At 42.4% G+C, this 24,393-nt stretch overlaps 1 protein-coding gene and 1 long non-coding RNA gene across 4 annotated transcripts in view; one reads left to right on the forward strand and one right to left on the reverse strand.

The window, feature by feature from the left end:
• The window catches only part of LOC142466038 (uncharacterized), a 183,049-nt gene that overhangs the window by 99,491 nt on the left and 59,165 nt on the right, over positions 1 to 24,393 (reverse strand). The gene's annotated exons all lie outside the window — the stretch shown is intronic.
• On the forward strand, positions 1,925 to 20,793 carry LOC142466030 (kininogen-1-like). 3 transcript variants are annotated; one of them, XM_075570651.1, is made up of 10 exons: positions 1,925 to 2,179; positions 6,507 to 6,620; positions 6,892 to 6,979; positions 7,351 to 7,523; positions 7,933 to 8,040; positions 11,836 to 11,920; positions 12,696 to 12,841; positions 17,418 to 17,525; positions 19,048 to 19,131; positions 19,831 to 20,793. In XM_075570651.1, exons 1-10 carry the CDS (start codon positions 1,985 to 1,987, stop codon positions 20,371 to 20,373), a joined length of 1,644 nt encoding a protein of 547 aa, XP_075426766.1. In that variant the 5' UTR covers positions 1,925 to 1,984; the 3' UTR covers positions 20,374 to 20,793. The 3 variants fall into 3 exon arrangements, with proteins under 3 accessions (XP_075426766.1, XP_075426767.1, XP_075426768.1); XM_075570652.1 differs by having other exon boundaries at positions 19,844 to 20,068; XM_075570653.1 differs by lacking the exon at positions 19,831 to 20,793 and adding an exon at positions 19,405 to 19,786.

Below are 24,393 nucleotides of genomic sequence, written 5' to 3' on the forward strand. Positions count from 1 at the left end.
TTTTGTTCGGTTTGCTGAAGGAAAAGCCCTTTTCGTTTGTTGCTGGAAAAGAGCTATTTTTGTTTTGTGTGCTGTATATTTTTCAAGGCAAAATAAAACAGCCTTGTCAAGAAACCCACGTGTGTAGTTGCATGTACCCTTCAACAGTGACCTAAAAACATCTTTTGGGTTTAAATATCACCTCTAGGCTGACGACACACAAATGTACTTTTCAACACCCGACCTTACACCTGCTGTACAAATCAAAGTTTCTGAATGTCTCTCTGCTATATCATCCTGGATGGCCCTCCGTCGCCTTAAACTCAACATGGCTAAAACAGAGCTCCTCATACTTCCTCCCAAACCTGGCCCTACTACCTCCTTCCACATTACTATTGGAACTACGATCATTCACCCAGTGGCCCAAGCACGCTGCCTAGGGGTCACACTCGACTACTCTCTCACATTCGCCCTTCACATTCAAAACATATCTAAAACCTGTCGCTTTTCCCTCCGCAATATAACAAAGATGCGCCCTTTCCTCTGTTGCTCGACTGCTAAAACGCTGACTCAGGCCCTCATTCTCTCCCGTCTTGATTACTGTAACCTCCTGCTGTCCGGCCTTCCTGCCTCTCACCTGTCTCCGCTACAATCTATCCTAAACGCTGCTGCCAGAATCACTCTACTCTTTCCTAGATCTGTCTCAGCATCTCCCCTCATGAAATCCCTCTCCTGGCTTCCGATCAAATCCCGCATCTCACACTCCATTCTTCTCCTCACTTTTAAAGCTTTACACTCTTCTGCCCCTCCCTACATCTCAGCCCTAATTTCTCGTTATGCACCATCCAGACTCTTGCGTTCTTCTCAAGGAAGTCTTCTTTCTACCCCCTTTGTATCTAAAGCCCTCTCCCGCCTTAAACCTTTTTCACTGACTGCCCCACACCTCTGGAATGCCCTTTCCCTCAGTACCCGACTATCCACCTTTAAGACCCACCTTAAGACACACTTGCTTAAAGAAGCATATGAATAGCACTGTGGATATTCTGAACACATGATACATAAAGCTTGGCCCTGTGCAGACGCACTTACCAGAACTCCCTCCTACTGTACGTTCTCCCTATCTACCAATTAGACTGTAAGCTCCTCGGGGCAGGGACTCCTCTTCCTTAATGTTACTTTTATGTCTAAAGCAATTATTCCCATGATCTGTTAGTTATTTTATCTGTTATTTATTTGATTACCACATGTATTACTACTGTGAAGCGCTATGTACATTAATGGCGCTATATAAATAAAGACATACAATACAATACTATACGAGATGTACTGTGTAGTACTAGTCAAAGGATGCCCAAGAGACAAGAGGTCAGTTTATCAAAGTGCCCCCATGCAAAATGGCAGCAACATTTTTATAAAAAATAAGATTAAAACATTTTACCAAAAAAAGTTTCCAGTGAAAGTAGTGAAATACTTTCCTTTGCACCAATTGGTTTTCTACCATCAACCTTTTCATTAAAAGCAGTTCTCACTATTAGCAATAAAATACACAGTACAGACACTACATGCTATTTATTTAGTAATGGACTTGCGTGTATGTACGGGAAAAGTATATAATTTTGCCACATTCACCCTGATAAATGTTCCCTTTAGCCAATGCAAGTCAATGGAGATAAATAGATCTTCCTCTTTTCTCTTCCACGTGCCTCTGACAGGAGTTCCTCCATTATTAGTCAGTATGCTCTTAACATTTCAATATTTATTCTTTCTTGCCATATGAAGTAACGGGGGACAACATTCAAGGATTACACTTTACCTAAAGTCCATTTGGATAAACCTGGTCTGTTTGCTTTGCTGACATTGTGTAACATCTGTCATCAGAGTCTCTTGACCTTTCTCTGCCCAAACAAACATGTTTGCTTTCTAACTCATCCTTACTGTTGTCTGATATTTGCACATTCACATTCTCCTGAGCAGTCCCCACTATTCCAGGGGATTCTTAGTTGCAATGTGGCTTACGGTCGTCTTGCTGCTTTGCTCCCAATTTATCTTGGGTGCTGCAAACCAAGCTTTAACCTTCGATGCAGACTGCGATGGCCAAGACATTTTTGACGCAGTGGACGTTGCGTTGAGGCATTACAATGATGAAAAACAAGATGACAACCAGTTTATTCTGCACAGGATCACAGAAGCCAGGACAAGGGTAGGTGAAAATGATGTTTGTGATAATGTTAGTCTATGGCTGAGCTCATTGTCCAACATGTACAAGCAAACATGAGGGAGATGTCTTAATTCCTATTGTTTGTATTGGGGTTAGGGAAATTATTCTGGTAGAAAGGGGAAAATAGTACATAACCTCAGTGGTCAAAAATCTCATAAGTGTTATAGAAAGCAAAGTAAGGGGTATACAGAAAGTTTTTATTACTAAGATAACTAAAATAGAAACCTTTCCATATCTTGTAATAACATTAGCTTTAATTTAGGAATCCAAACAAAAGGCATCAATCTGTAACCTACATCTGTCTCACTGGGCTCCTGTCTGTGGATGCAATTTCAATATGTTACACTCTGGTACTTGTAGATATAAAGATACATTCTATATTAAAATACAGCTTCTGTGGTCAAAAGAAATACAACATACAGTACGTGGTGACCTCTTTTCATGTGGAGGTCGTACAGCTTCTCATTATTAAACAAAGGTTGTTACTTACATACTGTAGTATTCAGGACTGACACTTTCTGACATATGCTCATGTTATGTGCCGGGCCAGAGGTCATTATATATATTGCTCTCTTTTCCATTTGAATCTATTCTCTTATTGTTACCGTGTTCACTGCATCTTCCCGATGGATACCTTTTACATGCTTGCTGTTTGAATCCATAAAGATTTCACATGGCTGTCTTCCTGTACCTCTGACTAGAGATGGGCGAATCCGCCCAAATCCATTTCCCAGATTTTTTTGCCTTTTCAACCCAAAATCCATTTTCACGGTGTAAAATCTGAAACGGATTTGGTCGGTTTCAATCCACGGTGTAGACGGACGTTCACAGAGGTACACAATTGGAGGCTTTTACTGCACCGACACACTTTATTCGAGCAAATACCCGGTATGTACCTGGCAGATACCTGGAATGCGCCACTCCTCACCTCTGACAAGCCCCGTTGCATTTGCCTTCCCAGCCTGGGTTCATGCCTGGCTGATGGGCGGCTGATCTGTTAAATGATAATGATTAGGATTTAATAGGCTGCAATGCTTCGCGTGTCTACCAGATGGCATAAATTCATGAATTGTAATGCAGTATATATATATATACTGTGCAGTATTGCAGCCAGCGGGAATAAAATGCTTCAATCCCTGCTTGGAAAATAACTCAATGCACTCGGGCAGAAAACAGTCACAAACCTCAATACACCCGGGTATACCCGAATTCGTGGGACTAGCCAAGCTCGAATAAAGTGTGTCGCCAGTGTATAAGGTGAAATTATAATAAGGCTTTATTGTGCCTTTTCCTTTTCATCAGGAAATCATCCAAACACAGGGGCGGGGGGGAACAAAGCTTCTATTCACTTGGGAGTATTTCTAGTGAAATCCTATGCAATTAATTCACATCTCCATTAGTTAAGCCTTTCTCCCAGCCCCAAACATATAGCATGAAATAAGCAGGTATAAGCAGTCTCTTAATTATGAAAGTCGTATCTGTTTCTTGGAGGGAAAATCTTCTCAGTTCCTGGTTCAGCTCCCTTCACTCAGGGTGTGTCAGCTTCAGGTTTTGTAGTTTTCCCTGTGTCTTGACATCAGCTCTGCTGTGTCTTCTGGCAGAGCTCAAGGCATGTTGTGTCTCCAAAGGTCAGCTCACAAGTGAGCTAAGGAGTCACTTCCTGTCTCAACAGGCTTTTGTAAGCAATCTAAATCAGGCAGGTGGTGTTTATTAATTGACTACCAGCAGTTAACCCCCACACTGCTAGATTAAAGGCACATTACTTGAACAGGGATTACTCCCCTGTTACACACGGATTCCTCAAAAAAACCCATAGGATACAATCGTGGACAAATTGGTAGAATCCAATCCTCAGATTCCGCAATCCGTTGGCGGATTGCCGAACCCACAGATTGGATTGTTCAAATCCATCCACGGTTGCAGAATTCACATAGTGTATTGGGAATTATAATAAAAAATCCACAAAATGCGAATCGCCTTTTTTGATATTGATCTGCTGAAAACCGCAGACCAAAGGAACCGTCCGATCCACTGCAGATCCAAATCCGCCCCCAAAATTTGTCCATCTCTACCTCTGACATGTCTTGTAGGCAGAAATCCATAACAGTTATATTCAGCCACGAAATGCAGGAGCACTTATAGTATGTGATGGCGTCCTAGAGGTGTTGTGTACATTTTATGAAAGTTCTTCTGTTTTGAATATATACAGATTCCTTAAACAACTCTTTGGGGATCTAACAGAGGCACCTAAGAAATGCAAATTGTAATGAATACATTATTTTTGAAAGCATCAAAATATTAGTTAGTTTCGATTTGCTTGTGGAAGCCAATTGCACTGTTACATTTTTCACAAGCAGTTTTCTGGTCGGCGACTACAGGGGAATGACACCATTATTTAATTTTTTTAAATCAGAAATACTTTTTTTCATTAATTAAATAATTTGGACGTTTTTTTACAAGGCATATCTGATGTATTTTGGTGATAAGAGTGTATGCCAGTCCTCAAAGCCCCAGGTAAATTATCAGCTCAGCTAAATCTTTTCTTTGCACAGTAATTCTGATGCCATCATTCGTCAGACAGATAAACATAAGAGAAGCTGATCTGCCTGCGCCCCGCATCCCGACAGCAAGTGATACCCACTCATTAATCAGAAGATAGAAATAAGCAGTGGGTTTTTTTTTAAGAAAGCTAGGTGCCAGTGTCCGGCTGCAGGGGAAAGCGCGGGCCTCTTACCTTCTCCTGCTCCTCGCGCGTCGTCGAGTTGTCGTGATGTCATGACGCTGTCACGTCATGGCAATGCGGCGCTATGTGATATCACAACATCAGTTGATACTGCGTAGTTGTGGCGAATCTTCGTCAAAACCAGAAGATGCCGGAGATGAGGAGCAGGTAAGAAAAAAAGGTGATGGTAGGTACTGTACTATCACAAAAAAGCCCTGGAAATAAGTACAACTGTTATTTTCATGTTTCTAATAACCAATTACAACTAAAAAGTTGTTTAAAAACATTGTTTTTTGACCCGATATATTGAACATCCTCAGTGAACGAATGTTAGTGACACATTCTTACATTGCTGTCTCTTAGGGAATTATTCATTTAACTGTGATAGTGCCAATCTGGGCAATATTTCCAAGGGATCTTCCATGCCCTAGTGCCCCGATCGGCACTATCGCAGTTTAATGAATAACCCTTTAGTGTCAGTATAGCGCCTCTTTTACCATAACTGCGCCAGCTTGTGTTGTACGGAGGAGATACTTGACGTGAATATTAGAATTGTGCTATATCTGCACCTAAGCACGTTCTATAGTGCCGTGCGCGCACTACGCCGTGCGCGCGCGCGGACTTTCAGTTGGCCGACGTCAGTCAGCCTTTCTATAGAAGGGCCACGCGCGCGCACGGCAGGAAGAGGGGAGCCAACAGACAGCGGCAAAGATGAAGAAATTCATCTTTTCGCGCCGCTACCTTCACTCAAATGTATGTATATATGTGTGTATGTGTGTATGTATGCGTGGATATGTGTGTGTGTGTATGTATGCGTGGATGTGTGTGTGTGTGTGTGTGTGTGTGTGTGTGTGTGTCAGTGTGTCAGTGTGTGTGTGTGTGTGTGTGTGTGTGTGTGTGTGTGTGTGTGTGTGTGTGTGTGTGTGTGTGTGTGTGTGTCAGTGTGTCAGTGTGTGTGTGTGTGTGTGTGTGTGTGTGTGTCAGTGTGTGTGTGTGTGTGTGTGCGTGCGTGCGTGCGTGCGTGCGTGTGTGTGTCAGTGTGTGTGTGTGTGTGTGTGTCAGTGTGTGTGTGTGTGTGTGTGTGTGTGTGTGTGTGTGTGTGTGTGTGTGTGTGTGTGTGTGTCAGTGTGTGTGTGTGTGTGTGTGTGTGTGTGTGTGTGTGTGTGTGTGTGTGTGTGTGTGTGTGTGTGTGTGTGTGTGTGTGTGTGTGTGTGTGTGTGTGTGTGTCAGTGTGTGTGTGCGTGGGTCAAGGATTGTAAAACAAAAACAAAAAATATTTATTAAACTTTTTTTTTTCTTTAAAAAAATCTATCTATGACTTACTTTCACTAACACAACCCATGCACACACATACACTCACACATACACACACATACACACACATACACACATATACACTAACCTGCAGCTCTCGGCTCTATATACATGAAAAGCATGTGGCACGTGCACGCGCGTTCGCATAGGAACGCACGGCCGCATGCTGTATAGAACAGCCCTAAGGCTTTAGAAGAAGGAATCCCTTACTGCACATTTACAGCTGCAGAATAACTGAGCTATTGAACAGCAAGATTTTCACTTTCTAACCAGCCTGAAAATGACGGTGGAACGCATTATTTTGTCAAGTATGAGATATACGAGAGTTCCTGTGCAGTGAAAAGTGGCAAACTGTGGCAAGAATGTGACTACAAGCGATCAGAAGCAGTAAGTCCTGGTTAATTACTTTCTACTAATAACTACTTAATTAATTTTATTTTCCAATGACAATCAATTCTTATCACAAAATGCAAATGAGATATGTTTCTGTAGGCATGTTATTTTTTTAGTGCGCTGCAAAGCACTGTTTAGCTATAGAGAATCGGTTCCTATCCTGTAATTATAAACAAATGATAAAGGCGAGGATACTACTTTCAGCTATTCATTATGACCCTTACCCATTTTGCAAGTCTGACCTCCTCTTTTTCTGTTTGCCCAGGAGACCGGTGCGTGCTCAGCACATGTTCTAATCAATAAAGAGCTGAAGATCAATGATGTTATTTTTCAGAACTGTAGCTATATTGCAAGTATGTAAATCAGGACATATAAAGAGTGTTTTTAATGATGCCATAAATCTTTTTTCTGGTTATAGTACAGTACTGTATAGCCAAACCTTAAGATTCATGTATTAAGTTAAAAAAAAGTGCTGCAGTTTGACATTTCTCAATGAGAATAGGGTTATTGAACTGTACACAATGTTCGTATCCCAGTAGCTATCTGCACTATTTCACTTAGTGTTACACGTGGTATCCATAATCAATAAATTATACATAATTATTCAGGTTTGTTTAAGAGGTGTCAGCTCAAGTTGCACATGCATTTAATCTTTAATGCCCTGAAAAGCTGTAACCCTTGAGTACTGATGATGTGTCCTGCACTATCTTTGCCCTATTTTCAGTATTAGTTCCTCTGACTTATAGTTACTATCCGTGTCGTGGATGCTGGAAACCCATAGATATCAACAGTGTGGAGTTGTTGCGCATCGTGAAAAATGCCATCGAAACCATGACCTGGATAGGTTCTCATCCCTTCCACTTTGACCTTGAGGAGATGAAGAATGCCTCTAGGCAGGTCTGTACATCTGATAGCAGGGATTTGCTACCATATGCCACAAGTCACAGGGGCATGTACTGTATATCAAGATGGACCAAACATTTTGGTCTACCTCAATTTAATGCAAAAATAAAATAACACTGCATCGGTTATAGGAGCACATTTGAATACATCTCTGTTATGGCACTGACTATATCCCCCTTAACTCCTCCTATGGCCAATTCCCAAAACACTCACTGGCACAAATGGAGCAAAGAAAACTTAATACATTAATGCAAAGTGAAACAATGTCAAAATGATGCAATTTGCACCTGTTTCTGAAGCAATGCTCCATTTGCAACATGTAATGCATACAGTATACTCCACACACAATACATTTAGTTAAAGGACTATCCCAGCAAAACTCACATTCTTCATTGTGTTCCAGGTGGTGAGTGGATGGAATTATAAAATGGTATATACCGTCAGACAAACAAACTGTTCGAAAAGTGAAGTACCTGACCTTACACCACAATGCAAGATTGATACAAATGGGGTAAGTGCTCTCTTTGTTATGTGTTGTGATATTAGGATTCCCTATAGGAGGGGTGCGCAAACTGGGGGACGCGAGATTTTGTTGGGGGGGGGGCGGCGGTTGCAGAGGCCCCACGCTCTTCCCTGAGGCATTTAAGCTAAATGCTGGGGGTCTTCACGAGGCCTCTGCAACCTCAACTTACCGGGGTTCTGTAGCCTTCTGGAAGCATCGCCATGGCAACGCTGCATCAAATGACGCTGTGGGGTCATGTGACGTGCACGTCGCCATGGTAACGCGTTGTCAAATGCCACTGCAGGGTCACATGATGTGACGTCACATGACCCGCGGTGTCATTTGACGCCAGGTCACAGAAGTGGTGGCACGAGAGCTGGGGCTGTCGCACAGTGGGGCGGGGGTGCGCAGCTCCAAAACCTTGCGCTCCCCTGCCCTATACCAATGTCTTTAAAAAGCTTTTATGGTTAAAAGCTCCCATCTTGAAAATCCTATAGCTGCGTCCAGGGTGAGGAGACGCACGCGTGCGTGCTCACGCTCGGCGCATTCAAATACCTTTTAATTGATGCAAGCTTGGTGCGCGCATGCAGGTGTGCTCAGGCCGGACCGGTGCTCGGAGAGACAGTTATTTGTTTTCCCGGAGCTATGGCGCGTTACATTACCAGGTAAGGGCCAATGAGAGCACCGCAGTCACAACAACCAATCTGATGGAGCTGAGGATGTGACATCACGCCCCACTCCATTCTGACACGCCACCCTCCCGTCTGTGGTACGCCCCCTCCCTCCCCCTCGCTCGAGCACGCAGTGAGCAGGACAGCGAATCGCTCCTGCTCGGGCCGACGCTGACATCACGCCTCGTGAGCATGAGCGCTCGTCTCCCCATGCTGGCCGCAGCCTAACACATATTCCAAACGGTTATCAATGTATGAGCAACATATAAAGTCTGTTTCTCTTGATGTTTTGCTAAAAATGAAAGCTACCCCTCAGCATATTAAAGCTGCAGTTAAAGCAATATCCTACATGTTTTTTGTTTTTTTTTAATAAATCAGTACTGTACTACGAGAAAATCCTTTTTTTGAAACAATTTTTAAAGACATTTTTTATCTATTTAAAACCAGAGACATAACATAAAACACAGACAAAGCTCAGTGCAGATCCTGAAAAACTTATACATGGTACAGTGCCTAAATATACATGTATAAATAACTAATAAATAAAATGGTCTTTTAGTTTAACATTTTGGCCACATTGTTGTAAGCCCTTGAGCCAACTGCACGGCAGACCACGTTCAAGGGTCCCTAACACTAATATAGATTCTTAATAACCTGTGCATTGCCAGGAAGAATGATTTATAATAAATCTGTCAAAATGAGTTGCAAAAGTTCTAAGTCTGATTGAAGCTTTTATTAACCTGTACATTACCAGGAAAAGCACTCTGTAATAGATTTGTCACAATCACACTGCAAGCAAGTTCCCCTGATAGTGGGAGATGCCATGGAGTGAGCTTTTAACCATTTAAATGTGGGAGGGAGTGAGCTTCAATTAGGTAGGAGGTTGCCACCCTCCAATCAGCTAAGATTAGTTGAACAAGAATTATAAAACATACAGAACACACCTACAAGCTCGTATTGTCTTAGCTGATTGGAGGGTGGCAACCTCCTACCTAATTGAAGCTCACTCCCTCCCACATTTAAATGGTTAAAAGCTCACTCCATGGCATCGCCCACTATCAGGGGAACTTGCTTGCAGTGTGATTGTGACAAATCTATTACAGAGTGCTTTTCCTGGTAATGTACAGGTTAATAAAAGCTTCAATCAGACTTAGAACTTTTGAAACTAATTTTGACAGATTTATTATAAATCATTCTTCCTGGCAATGCACAGGTTATTAAGAATCTATATTAGTGTTAGGGACCCTTGAACGTGGTTTGCCGTGCAGTTGGCTCAAGGGCTTACAACAATTTGGCCAAAATGTTAAACTAAAAGACCATTTTATTTATTAGTTATTTATACATGTATATTTAGGCAATGTACCGTGTATAAGTTTTTCAGGATGTGCACTGAGCTTTGTCTGTGTTTTATGTTATGTCTCTGGTTTTAAATATATATATTGCCATGCTCAGTAGCACTCCTCTGTGAAACTTATATGCTTATATATATGGTGTGTACATTTTTTATCTATTCTAATGTAGCAAGCATTTTTGTTTCTATAGAAACCATTTACAAAGTCACACCCCCTTCCCCTTGTGAGACTCTTGAGCCCTGCCCTCTGTCTAGCAGTGCACCAATTGTATCTAGTGACTGCCTGGTCACATGATCTTGCACACAGAATTTTGCATTGTGGCAAAGCTGTTCTGCAGCAATAACTGAATTAAATAACCCAGAGCAAAGCGATCGATTACAAGGAAATGGATCGATCTGCAACTTAGCTAATCACTTGTCAGTGTGCAGATTGTATTAATACACATATTGAAAGGAAAAAAAATAAACATTTTAAAAACTGCAGCTTTAATCGGCAGTCAAGATCTTGGGGAGCGCCGATATACATGAAAAAATACAAGAAAAACACACAATAGTGCAATATGTCTCTATCAGTATAACGACTCAGTCTTCAGAATCCAGCAGGGTGTGTACTCACATGTCTCCTGATGAAACCGGTGAGCCGGTGAAATGCCTTGAGTGGAAACCGCCTTCACTGTGTAGGACGCCGCACACAGTGTTACTTGTTCCCGTGTCAATCATCCGGGAATCCAACCCGGAAGTGCGGGAGCCAAGACGAGCTTAGACGAGAGACGAGAGACGCGAGCACAGCTGAGGAGAGGAGTGGTCACCACCCACCAGGACGTATAGGGATACAGCATTTGCCACTGATTTTGGATATGCATAAAAGGAAGGGGAATATGTGAGTACACACCCTGCTGGATTCTGAAGATCGAATCTATACACTGTTAGAGACAATCCACAAAAGGGCTTGAGCTGCAACTATCACTTGAATTTGATTACACATCACAGAACTTTTTGCAAATTGATTGTATTTTTATGATTTATTTGCACTGGTTAATCCCTAGTGTCCCTTGGTACTTTTTTTTCCTTATTATACGAATTGCACTTAGTTTGGTTTAAGCGCCTTTTTGATAACACTTAATTTTTTCACCGGCATATTAAACGGCCAATGAAAGTAATTTATCAAAATGGTTTATCAAAAAAATACAACTGGAAGACTGATAAATGACCCACAGTATATGCCCTGAAGACGTTGCAGCGACACATGATGTCGCAACGCCATGCAGGGTCACATTGTCATGGCAACGTGGCGCCACGTTACCTTGCTAAGCCATGTGATGTCATGTTGCCATGGTAACGCGGAGCCATTTGACGTCGCGTTGCCATGACCGGACGCTGTAGAAGGGGAGATCCCATGGCAGTTGTCCCATCTCTCGCCTTCTGTTGGCGACCCTGCAAAGCATTAACATGCAGATATTGCTTAGCAGAGCCCAGAATCTTGTGCATCAGTTTAAACTTAATATAGCTAGATATATGTGTATACTAGTGTACATTTTACACAATTATTTGCTAACTTCATGCACATCCCAATTACCTGAAGATGAAGTCAGTAAAGAATAATGTAAATTTGCTTTTTAAAAAATATATTTTTTTACCTTTTAACAAGTTTGTCCCATTTAGACACAAAACAGCTGAAATAAAAGGTTGTACAATTTAGTTGACTTCAAACATGTACTTTATTTGATGTGTTTTTGGGAGTTCTGGCTGCAGATTACAAATCTATTACATTTATTTATTTAGATTTCTGGTAACTGTGAAACTACAGCCTACATAGGTCCTAATCATTTCATTCAAGTCATTTCTCAAATCTGCAAAACGGATACAGGTAAGAGACAGTGAGAGTACAGAAAATATAACCTTCTGTCCTCGTCTAAAGACATACAGTAAGTGACAAGACCCCACGCAGATCCCCCCATACATCCCACCATTTAGGGAGATCTGCAGGTGCAGGTAGAGCAGCATTTCCATGAGTGCTACACCTCTTTACAAGACACAAGGGGCAGAGCAAAAGAACAATATTGAGTAGAATGATGTTTTGCCACAAGCTCTCCTAGTCCTGAGCCACTGTTAGTGTTACAGTGAATAGGGCCCATATCCTGCTCTATAGAGAGATTCCCATCACTGGAGAAGAAGGCACATTCTCAATAACACCACAGCTTGGCTCAATGCTGGTATCCTGCCCCACCAGTAACCTAAGTATGGATCCCCTGAGCATTAGACTCCCCATATGTGCATGGGTATGTTTTTGTATGAGTTGTCAGTGATGGCATAACCGATTTATATTTGAGTGGGTGCATAAGTCAGTCTTGTTGTTAAACAGTCCTGGTGATAGATTTTAAAACACATAGAAGTCAGTGCTAATCAGCGCTAGAGATGCAATTATGGAGGGGTGGGAGATATTACATGTTTCTTTCAAACATTATAGCAGAAAATGTCCATTTCCATTTTTATATACATAGCCACGTGCACAAGGCACAGACCTTAGAATACAGGTAATATCTGTACAACGTGAGATAAGAGCATGAAACATAACATTATGCAATGAGAAGGAATCACTGTCCCAAAGAGCTTATAATCCAAACTAACATCTGCTGTTCTAGGATTTTGCCTTTTCTGTCGTACTGAAGTGGACCCAAATGATCCAGAACTGCGGGATCTGTTAAGACAAGTTATTGATGAATATAATTCTGACAATAACCACACAAACCTTTATAACATATTTAGCGTTGGAAGAGCCAAAAAAGAGGTTGGTATACCACGTGTTCCAGTCTAAGTATATTTAAATCATTTGTATATTTCATTTTGTTTTTAGTTACAGTTAGGACAGAACATGCGCGGGAGGGGGGGAGTTGTGAGTTCTCTTTGCTCTCTTGCTGTGATAAGTTCAGCATTTTTTTAAATGTGTGCTTGTATGGGGGTAAATTAGGAAAGGGGAGTATGATAAGGAAATATACCTAGAAGTAAGATTACAATGTACATTCAAACATTATTTAACATTTCTACTTCTTTAATTAAAACAATCAACCAATCGCCTAATTTTATCTATTAAACATATCACTGACAATTGTTCAATTTGTTTCTATGAGAAACTGCAGCTTTGGATGGAAATGCAGTAGGGATTTACACCCCAAGCGTAGTATTAGAAAACAATATTGTACGGGTTGGAAACGCTTATCTTTTGATATGTTATGAGAACTGATTGCATTAATAAACTACTTTTCTACATACTGTATGCACAATTTGATGGTGGATGTCAAAGAATTGTATATTTGTGATAAATAAGACAAAGAAAAAGTAAGGTAGAAGTGATACGTTTAACAGCTAACTCGTGTTTAAAAAGAGTGCAAGCTTCCAGGGCCACTATGGTCTCTTCTAACCTGAAAGCTTGCACTCGTGTTAACCATGAGTCCGCTGTTAAAGGTATTACATCTATCTTACTTGTGTTTGTCTATTCTACGGGCTAACACAGTACCATCCTCTGTTTGGTAGGTAAGGCAATCTCTATTTGACCACAGGGTGCAGACACTAAAAGACATTAGCACTTGTTAATACCCATTCATCTAATTGGCCATGAATTAACATTTTCATATAAAGCTGTGTTTTCTCTGTGACCAGAGTTAATTCCATGTCATGTTATTGCATCAGTCACACCCTCCTAGCACCGAAATGTAACAAACACAATGGAATATAATCCACTTACTACTTTTTTTTATTGGACACTAGCTGAGAGACCCGGCGTTGCCCGGGATGTAAATGCGTAATAGGTGGTATTATTTATAAATCATGGAACAATAGGTGAGTATTTGTTGTAAAGGTTTCGGGTGGGGGGGAGAAAGGTGAGAAAGGGGAGCGGGGGGGGGGAAGGGGAGCGGGGGGGAGAAAGGGGAGCGGGGGGGAAGAAAGGGGAGCGGGGGGGGAAAGGGGAGTGGGGGGGGGAAGGGGAGTGGGGGGGGGAAGGGGAGTGGGGGGGGGGAAGGGGAGTGGGGAGGGGGAAAGGGGAGTGGGAAAGGGGAGTGGGAAAGGGGAGTGGGAAAGGGGAGTGGGAAAGGGGAGTGGGGGGGGGGAAATTACAATACTATGGACAACCACTTACAATAGGTGCAGCGCCTCCACCTGCGATGGCTCCCACCAGAGGGGGAGTGGATCCTCGCAGGACAAACACAATGATCACATACACAATGGGGTATAATAACTAAGGACTTTACTAACATGTAATATGACACCTCACATTCATAACATAACCTGTGTCCCTCTCAGGAGGAGACACTAACCGTGACGTCTCGCAGGACGATTCCCCAACACTAGGTGATCCCACCCAGTGTCCAAAGAACCCCACCCAATGTCCCGCACTCTTGCAGAGAGTCAATGGGTGACTGCGCAGTCACTATTAAGCTAAGGGCCTGGTGGTGCACTTAGAACTGTAGATACCTGCCGAGCACTCCAGTGCTCGGATCAGCAACGCTTCACAAAGGGTCAGACGCGTGATGAATCCGTCTGATCCTATCCTGGTGATATTCTCTGTGGACCCCCAACGTGGGTCCGAACTCCGTCACTGGAACCGCAGCATCCGCTGAGTCCCTCTCTAACGATACAGCAACGTGACACACCCTGCACTACAGGCCGTCCCTATAGCACAGCATCCTTAAGTGGCTTAAGGGTCAATCTCCTAGGGCATTCGGGGTTGCCTATCCTATATAGGTAGGTCTTGTACCCACCCTACTCATAATACGGGCCCTGGGCCATGGATCCCCGGACTGGTTACCGCTATGAACCCCCCCCCAGTTGCCTCGTACTACGCGCAACGCCGCCCTGGGCAATGGCTCCCCCGGATTGGTTACCGCTATGAACCCCCCCAGTGGCCTCACCACTCGCAACACGGACCCTGGGCTATGGCTCCCCGGACTAGTTACCGCTATGAACCCCCCAGCTGTCTCGTGCCACTTACTTACAACAGGACCCTGGGCTATGGCTCCCCGGATTGGTTACCGCTATGAAACCCCCCAGTTGTCCCTATCTTCCCTTCTGTTCCCCAGTTGCCAACTAAAGTAAGTGACAGGTTCCCTATCCTGAGGGCTGTCCCTGGAAACACTCACACTACTGGGGGACTCAGGGCTATCTTGGGCCAAGGGGGTGCTGGCCTAGTACAGGGAGTCCCTCGCTCCTGTACCCTACCTCCTTCCCTTGTCTGCTCCTTGCTCTCACTGACCACGTAGCTGCAAGCCCGCCAAATGTATCCACTTCTCCTCCTGGCAGTCTTACAGCCCTATTGGCTCCTATGAGGCACCTGGTGCCTCCCTCGCTAAGCACTATGGGAATTGTAGTCCCTGGGCACCTGCAATAACATTGGGGCCGCGGGCGTGCCTTCCCTGTACTTACACTAACCCCTAATGGCCGCCGCAATCTTTCCCTACCTCTCGCGCGACTCTCCTGGCTGGCTCCTACACTGCGCATGCGCGAGTGGTGGAGTAATGGCGGCGCTCTCTTCGCCGGCCGCCGGGACCTTAGAGACGCGACCGCGGCCTTAGCAACGGCCCGATCGCGTCCCCGGCAACCGGCCCGCTCGCGGAGACAGCGCACCGCTGTCTGCAACGGCCCCCACCCTTGGGATGGCCGTCGGGTCTGCCGCTGGCCTCCGGCAGCACCCGGCATCTCTCCTGGCCACGGAGGCTCCCTAGGAGGACGAAGGGGGAAACAGGTGACCTGGCTACACTAGGCAAAGAAAAAGAAAGGTAGAAGTGATACGTTTAACAGCTAACTCGTGTTTAAAAAGAGTGCAAGCTTCCAGGGCCACTAAGTTCTCTTCTAACCTGAAAGCTTGCACTCGTGTTAACCATGAGTCCGCTGTTAAAGGTATTACATCTATCTTACTTGTGTTTGTCTATTCTACGGGCTAACACAGTACCATCCTCTGTTTGATAGGTAAGGCAATCTCTGTTTGACCACAGGGTGCAGACACTAAAAGACATTCGCACTTGTTAATACCCATTCATCTAATTGGCCATGAATTAACATTTTCATATAAAGCTGTGTTGTCTCTGCGACCAGAGTTAATTCCATGTCATGTTATTGCATCAGTCACACCCTCCTAGCACCGAAATGTAACGAACACAATGGAATATAATCCACTTACTACTTTTTTTTTTATTGGACATACTTGATGATTTGTATTATTTTATACATTTTTATTCAAGGCAACAAAATATGTAACCAATGCTAACTAACAAAGCATTGCAGAGGTAACTAGCATTTATTTTCACCCTTAAGAGATATCATTGGATGATATTTCACTGGGGTTTTTTGTTTGCTTTCCTCTGGGTCAATTTACTGTAAGTACGGATATAGGATAAAGTATCTGTCGTCTAAATTTAGCATAGGTTGAACTTTAATGATGGAAGTCTTTTTTCAACCTCATCTACTATGTAACTATGTAAAACATGATAAGCATGTATTTGTATTTATTTTACCTCTTTCCTTCTGTGTGGTGTTATTGTGTGAGAAAGGTTTGTACTTTACATCCACGAGCAAAGTGTTACATTTAATAAGGCAGAGGGTGAACATAATTAGGATTATACATCATTGTGTTGTGGACAAATGATACCCATGGGAAGGAAACAGCTGATATGCCTTCTACGTTTCCACTACTTATATATCATCGTTGTATAGGTAAAACTCATTAAGTACATTTTGGGCAAAAGCTCAATAAATGCACTTCCTGACTTGGTATCTTGATCTTCATATTTCTATTGAAAAACTCATTAACTGCTTATTTAGTTGTAGTTCAGAGTTACTAAAAAAATAAAACTCTAAGTATTCTTTTCCTCAGTACTCAAACATTGTAGTTAAGGACTTTTACCTCCACGACAATATATTTTCTATTCTCAAAAAATACACATTTTCGCTTTACTGGCGGCGAATTTTTAGTTTTTTTATTTAAATTAAAATCGATTCCATTTACTGAAATGTTTCCAAGTTTTCTGTGCAGAATGCCTTTTCATATGTGAAAATCCAGCACATTTTGTGGCTGCATCTTTAACACAAACGTGCTCCTGTTGCTCACAATACATAACTTTATAAATTACCTGCAGATTTACATGGCATGCAAGGCCTCCAGTGAGTGAAACGGAGACCTCATTTCATAAAAGTCTACGCAGCCTCAGATGCTAAGAGTGAGATTTCCTTCCCAGAGTAAATGCTACAAATGAGCGAATTTAACACAATTTAGGAGACTGTGAAGGAGATTTCCTGTTACAAACTCAAGCTTAAAATCAGTCTAATGTGATATTTTTCTCAACATCTTTCTTCTCTCATTCCTTATCTTATAGGGGCTTGGTGGAACAATGTATGATGTGTCATTTACAATTAAAGAGACCAACTGTACTAAGTCTGTCTATGCGATATTGGAAGATGAGTGTCAGATAAGTGAAAGCAGTGTAAGTACTTGGGACTATAATAATATATCACTTATTTCAATTGCAGCCAACAGCTTTCCTGGGGCTCAGGACTAGAGTTTCAGCCGGGGCCTTCCCCCCTGCTGGTGGCCCCCGTCTTTCTCTTACACCCCCTTCTAACACTCCTCCATGTATTTCTCCCCCTTTCTCTCTTACTCCCCCCTTCTTTAGCCAGCACACTCCCTCCCTCAACCCCCTTCCCCCTCACGCATACACACAAATCTACCCCCCCCCCACACACAATCTCCACAATACCACACACTCCGCCCAGTACAATACCACAATACAACACACTCCCCACAGCACAATACCACAGCACCAAACACTCCTGTCCCAGCACAATACCACACAACCCCCCTGCAGCACAACAGCACTCCCCCCAGCACAACAGCGATTCAATTTCTTATTTTCTCTGCGTGTCTTCTACCCGTGTATCTGGGTCTCTCCACTGATCATTGTATAAACCTGTCGTCTAAAAAAGGACCGCCTGATCCTCCTGTCGCGTCACTCACATCCAGGTCTGGTAAGTGAGTGTGTGATGTAAACGAAGGTCTTTCCCATGGGCGATACGTGCTTTGCCTTCTCCGGAAGTCCTTCCAATAATACATAGAGTTTGACTCATAGTACTTCTTATCCCGCTTCAATTATTTTATCTTCCGTTGTATGATTTAGTTCTTGTAGTTGTAGAGGTCTCAAAGATTAATTTCTTAAACTTGGCAATTGGCACCTGTGTCTTTAGTATTGTCTTTGTTTTTTCGATCCCTTGCTTTACTTCTTTATATGCTGGTGGTAGCGTTTCAATGGTCGGTAACATCGGGTCGATTGGTACTTTTATTAAGTACCTGTTGCTTTTGCTCTTCCTCCCTGACAAAGCGTTAGGTTTGAAGGTGAAACGGCTGTCACATTTTCTACCAGACCCGTAGTCTAACTCAGAGGTGAGCAAACTTTTTAGTCTGTGCCGCTCTGCCTGCTCTCCTCCCCTGCTCTCCCCTCTCCACCCCACCCCATAACTTTTCTCCGGCATCATTATACTCCGCGTTGCCACAGTGACACATCACCAGAAGCCGCCAGAGACAAGGTGTAAGGGATATATAGAGGTCTTGCGCGCTCCTGCGGCATTCAATTTAAATGTTGTGGGGAACAGCGCAAGACCTTTGTAAGCACCGCGCCCCCCCGTTTACACACCTCTGGTGTAGCTCCGCAGAACCTTAAAAAAGAAGAGAGATACCGTCAGCAGCTTAGGAATTCCACTGAGCTGGAAATAATGTGGTTCGGCTCCAGAGAACTCCTGCTTCCCAACTCAAAGAAGAAAACTCCTTTACTATCACAATGTGTGTCTGTCCTGGCAGTGAACTTGTATACAGGTATCACTAGCTGCAATAGTCAATACGGCCACAATAACTCATATAGATAAAGAGTTGGGAATTGCTTGAATGTTGCATGTGGCATAAAATACCATTCATACAGCTAAAACGTGTTATTTTCATTGTTCCCTTTATTTTAGAGTACTTTCAACTGTGATGTCAAATGTAATGTTACAAACAAGGCGATTAAAGTCCACTCAGTTCCCCAATGCTTCGAAATTATGGTAAATACCTTATTTTCCTACTTTTGTTCGTTCATTTTAGTTCCTTTCAAACATATGACTAAGCAAAGGAATGAGGATATCAAACTATAATAAGCCATTTATTGTTTATATTTTGGTAACAATGTTTTCAATGTGCATTCCCAATTTGTAACATGTAGCCCGAGCTGCAGTAAGGTGAGAGTTTCGCTTTCTAGCATTTTATTGGAGATGTGTTAATATTTTTGCAATTTTAGAGAATATAAAAACCACAGTAAGAAATATGTTTTTTTCTAGGGGCCGATATGAAAGCTTAGGGAAGAAAGGCCCAACATCCCTAAAGTCACATTGTCAAAAAACAGAGACATTTGCAGTTTTTAGAGAAGGAAATAGCAGCGATTTTAAGGGTCCCAGCAAAACAGAAACAGAAAACTACTCAAGGATTTTACAAAGAAGTATGTGATCGGAAAGAAAAAGCAAACAAATGACAATTAAAAATTTAGATTGGCAGGTGGGGACTGCACCTTTGATGTAAAAACAGTTTTAATTTAATTGTAAAGAGGACATGTTACATTTCGGTTAGAACTCATCTTACATTTGTTCCAATGTATACCGTGGGCACTACGTGAAATACATTGTTTAAATATTCATATTTTAATAATTATAGCCATAATATACATGTGCAATAAAAAAGTAATTGTGTATTTCATATTCTTATTCTAGTACATGTCAACAGGTTACACAAGGGGACTTACACCTCTCCGCATGGTTTTAGAAAGGCCCAAACATCTAGTCATTCCTGGCCGTCCTCAATTGCAATCCAGAGGACCTACTGGTCCTAATCCTAAAGAAGAAGACAAGCATGGAAGAAAGGATAAAAAAGAAAAAAGACTCAAAAAACACAAAGGATGCAAAAAACATGATCATAAAAAATGTGACTCTTCTGAAGAATTTAAAGAAGCCGACAGAAGGAAAACAGAAGTAACAGTCAAACCTATAGTGCATGAAATCCCGCAGGTGCCTAAGACAACTTCGCAAACAGATGAGGTGTTAGTGACAACACAACAGTCACAGAATTCCGGTCATGTTCTTGGGGAATCAGCTACTCCATCCATACAGGGGCCACAAGGTCCTCCATTATTCCCCCATATTCCAACAGTGACAGAGGATAATGGTAATGTTCCAAATAGTCATGAGGATGTTTTGTTGGACCTACCAGAGGCACCAAAATGTCCTGGGAAACCCTGGAAAATAATAGTGTTGTAACCAACGTTACCAGCACTTCCAACTCTCAAACCACTTACATTTGAAGACCGGCAGATTGCTAATGAGGATATAACAACTCCAGCAGCTCTAGGAACAGAAAAGAGAGGCTCCGCCACACCAATCTCCGCTTTTTAGCGATGAAGACCTACTCTAGATGCCGTGCTGTCCTAATTTTAAAACAATTGTCTGATTAAATGTGGTATGAAATTGTCAATACGTAATTCAAAGGTTTAAGTTGCAAATTTGATATAAAAACATGGCAAAATATATTTGCACAATTGTCTTTTCTTGCAACATATATATTATGAAACAATTTAAAATGTTAAATATTAATTGAAATATCTGCACACTGATGTATCATCTTTGTGTCTTACCATGTTCCTAAAAGTGGTACATAAAATAAAATGAATGCTTGATTTATTTAAGAGTTTATTCTACCTAAGGCAGCAAAGTAATATTTCATCAAGAGATTTTCATTGGCTTCCCTCCTGTGGTCTTTTCCTGTTTTCTCTGTTATAAGTGAAAATTAACTTTGTGATACACAAAGGTGTCTACCAAGACAGAACACAGGCACAATTCAATGTGTATCCATCTGTGATATACACATATACTGTACGAAGAGCAACAGGGAGTAGGAACACTCCTTTTTAGGTAGAATCCATTAATAGCAATGACGTTTTTTTAATTGAAAAAAGTAACTACCTATTTTAATGACTGAAAACATATGTCTTTACTGTTGTTTCAATCACAGCCTGCAGCGAATGACACAGAAGACTGTAGTAAAAATAATAGCAGATCAGGGCAGAGCAGAACGTGATTTTACAGGAAAAGGAACAGAAGAGGAGGACTCCTCTATCATTCTGTCATCAGTGACATCGCGATCACTCTAGTCCTGGGACCCAGGAAATCGGTCTGTGGCCCTCATCACGTGATTGGGACTGTCGGATGGGACTGGGGTACTCTGGTGTCATGGCCCCTCCAGCACTCTAAGGGTTAAACTATGCTGATCAGGGCACTATTGTACGGATACAACCACTGACTTCAATGGGAGCTTCCGTGCTTTCGGCCCTATCGAAGTTTCGGGAATAATCTCCTGAGTGTCAGTGTATTTGTGAGTGTGCCTCAATCAGTATCAGTATGCCTATATGTATAGGTTTAAACACATAAATGAATGGCTGACAAAGTCAATATGTCATTCACAGAAAGTACTGTACATGAAATTATGTACTTTCTGTGAATGACAGATTGACTTTGTCAGCCTTTCATGTATGTGTTAAAAAACCTATTAACTTCAGTACATAGGTAGCACCCATTTTTGAAAATAATGATATAATATCAATAATAAATAATTGAGTGAGCGGTGTGCTGTGTTTTGTGTTTATTCCTATATGTATATCAGTGAATGTGCACTGTGGGGTTAAAGGGTTTAGGTGTGTTCTTTAGAGCTCAACAAAATGCTGACATTATAGGAGTTACATTGATATAGACTTCTTAGAGATTGCTCCTTTTTTTTTATTTTAACTTATCATTTTATTCAGCAGAAATACAGAACAAAAGAAAAGGAGAGGGGAATTCATCATAATGTCATGTTGAAGGACATTACTTTTGCAGGATACACAGATCCTGAGTTGACTCTCTGACAATAAAACCTAGACAAATATTTTGATCCTCATACCGGTCAGGAAAGGGAAAAGGAGAAAAAGAAAACAAATAGGGGTTCTTGGGAATCCTTGACTATAATAAGTAATAGTTTGTTCATGTATAGCGCTGTTAGTTTTACATATCACTTCACAGAGACATTTTGCAGACACAGTCCCTGCGATCTTACAATCTGTGTTTTTGGTGCCTGAGGCACAGGGAGATAAAGTGACTTACCCAAGGTCACAACGAGCTGACACCGGGACTGAACCAAGTTCTCTTGCTTCAGGCTCCGTGCCAATCACTCTTTACGCACTTAGCTGCTCCTTCTCCCATACTATCCAAAGAAGAGGTCGATACTCTGGGCCAGGATGTAGCTAAGTAACCTTTTTTAGCATTTAATTTATCCAGGGATCCCATTTTTGCTTGGATGAGTTAAAAAAAAAAAAGTTTGAAGCAGGGGGTCTGCGGAGATAAACTGCATTAATTTTTAGCTCTCGGGACCCCCAGCTTCTTGGGATATAATAGGAAGCTGCAACATCACACCAGTACCACAACAAAAGCAACATACTGCCTCTGCTGCTGCGCCTTGTTGTGCAGGTCTTTCTTTTAGTACTCCCATGCCAGGCAACAGACATAATGGAACAGTAAGTATCTTGTGTTCTCCTAGATGGACATTGTCACAGGAGACCAGGCATTTACGCCTTTTTACCAGGATCATACATTGAGCAAAACAGGTAAATGAAATAAATTGTAAATTTGTAAAATTGTAAATTTATTCACAGGATGTTACACAAACTACATAAAAGGCACACTTACTTGGGAACTGGGGTAAAAAAACTAGACTCCTAGGTGCAAGGAATACTACATAAGGATTTGCCCCTGAGACTTAGCCTGCAATGTACAAGAACTGAAATCAGCCTGCAGTTCCAGACGCCACCCCTCCCCTCTCTCCAGAGGTCTGGATTTTAAATCACTGGACTTGGTGCTTAGAATCTGCAAATCTGATTGACTCAGGGGTTTATAATACTTCTGAGTTACAATCACAGAACCCTGCAGCCTATCTGGGCGTGGGAAAATGTCCCACTAGGCAATCAGAGCGGGGCTCATCTGGCTGATTATGTCAGAGGCAGGGGGTGAGTTGAGCCAGCTCAGGACGCCCTCTGGGCAGGACATATTTTCTGGCCAATAGGAAAAGCACCTACGATCGCCATCTTTTCCTTAGCCAGCCCATTGCCTCCCGCTGGACAGGCGCCACTGAGTCTAGCAGACCAGGGGGTCTCTGTTCTCTGGACCCAGTACTCCGCCCTGCCCCGTCCACTTAGCACTCCGACACCTCTCAACATCCTGTCTCCTCTTTCATCTACGGATTCTATGCAGACTAGCTGGCACCTTAAACATGTGCCCAGTCTGACTGCATTGAGCCTTATAGTAAATGTAAAAACACCATATGTCATATTTTATTACAGCATCCATTTTGGGGTACCTCATATTCAGTTGGGGCACACACAAACCCAATACAGGTTCTGGGACACCTTGGCACTAATTGGTGTACATCCCTTAACCTAGGGATTCCCTCAGCTACAGGGATACTTTTCATCCCTGTGCCTCATTTTACTGTGCACAAAGCACATATGTACTTAACACACTTTGTTAATAAAATATATCCCCTGGTATGGGGAATAGAATAAAAAATAGAATAGAATAAAAAGCTGCACTTTTTTTTTCACTATCCATATTCCCCACACACTATTGCATAGACTTAGCATGGATTCTAAGAATCCCCTCACAACCTTATATGTGTGGTTGGAGCACCTCGGAACACCTATACCGGTTCTGGTTGACCTGGGCATTTACTGGGTATCCCCATTAACCTAGGGACTCCTTGACTTTTTCAGGGACACCTCACATCCCTATGCCCCTTTTACCTTTCTGGTCTGTGCGGAAGCAGGGAACCCCTAGGGGTTGAGTCACGAAAGCGGTTTCAAGGAGAGGTATTGCCTGTACAATGTGCCTAATGATTCCAGGGTACATTTTTGGGGTATCCAGCAACTCTGCTACCTAGGCACTGTCACGGTGACTTATGACAGGCTGCAATTTACACCAAATAACTGGGTTGAACTGGTACGAGACTTAGATATGATAAAATATAATTTATTCCTTGATAAAAGTGAACACACAAGATATACAAACAACAGACAAAATATGGACACTTAAAGGTTTGGACAGGACAGGATGGGCCATTTCTTACATAATTCAGTTGACATTACAGCAATACATGCAGCTCATGAAGACACATGAAGGACATGAAGACCTCTGGCATGAAGACAATTGAGTAAGGAGTGACTCTGGCTTATATACCATTTTAACCCTTCCCTTACA

The sequence above is a fragment of the Ascaphus truei genome, chromosome 14 (genome assembly GCF_040206685.1).
Source record: "Ascaphus truei isolate aAscTru1 chromosome 14, aAscTru1.hap1, whole genome shotgun sequence".
In the NCBI taxonomy this organism is placed as follows: Eukaryota; Metazoa; Chordata; class Amphibia; order Anura; family Ascaphidae; genus Ascaphus; species Ascaphus truei.

What these genes read in the sequence shown, in the direction of transcription:
- LOC142466030 (XM_075570651.1), top strand. Translation starts at nt 1,985, where the DNA reads ATGTGGCTTACGGTCGTCTTGCTGCTTTGCTCCCAATTTATCTTGGGT. An exon ending in TTGGAAGAGCCAAAAAAGAG is followed by an intron (nt 12,842 to 17,417) that starts GTTGGTATACCA and finishes CTTATCTTATAG; the next exon opens with GGGCTTGGTGGAACAATGTA. An exon ending in CCCAATGCTTCGAAATTATG is followed by an intron (nt 19,132 to 19,830) that starts GTAAATACCTTA and finishes TTCTTATTCTAG; the next exon opens with TACATGTCAACAGGTTACAC.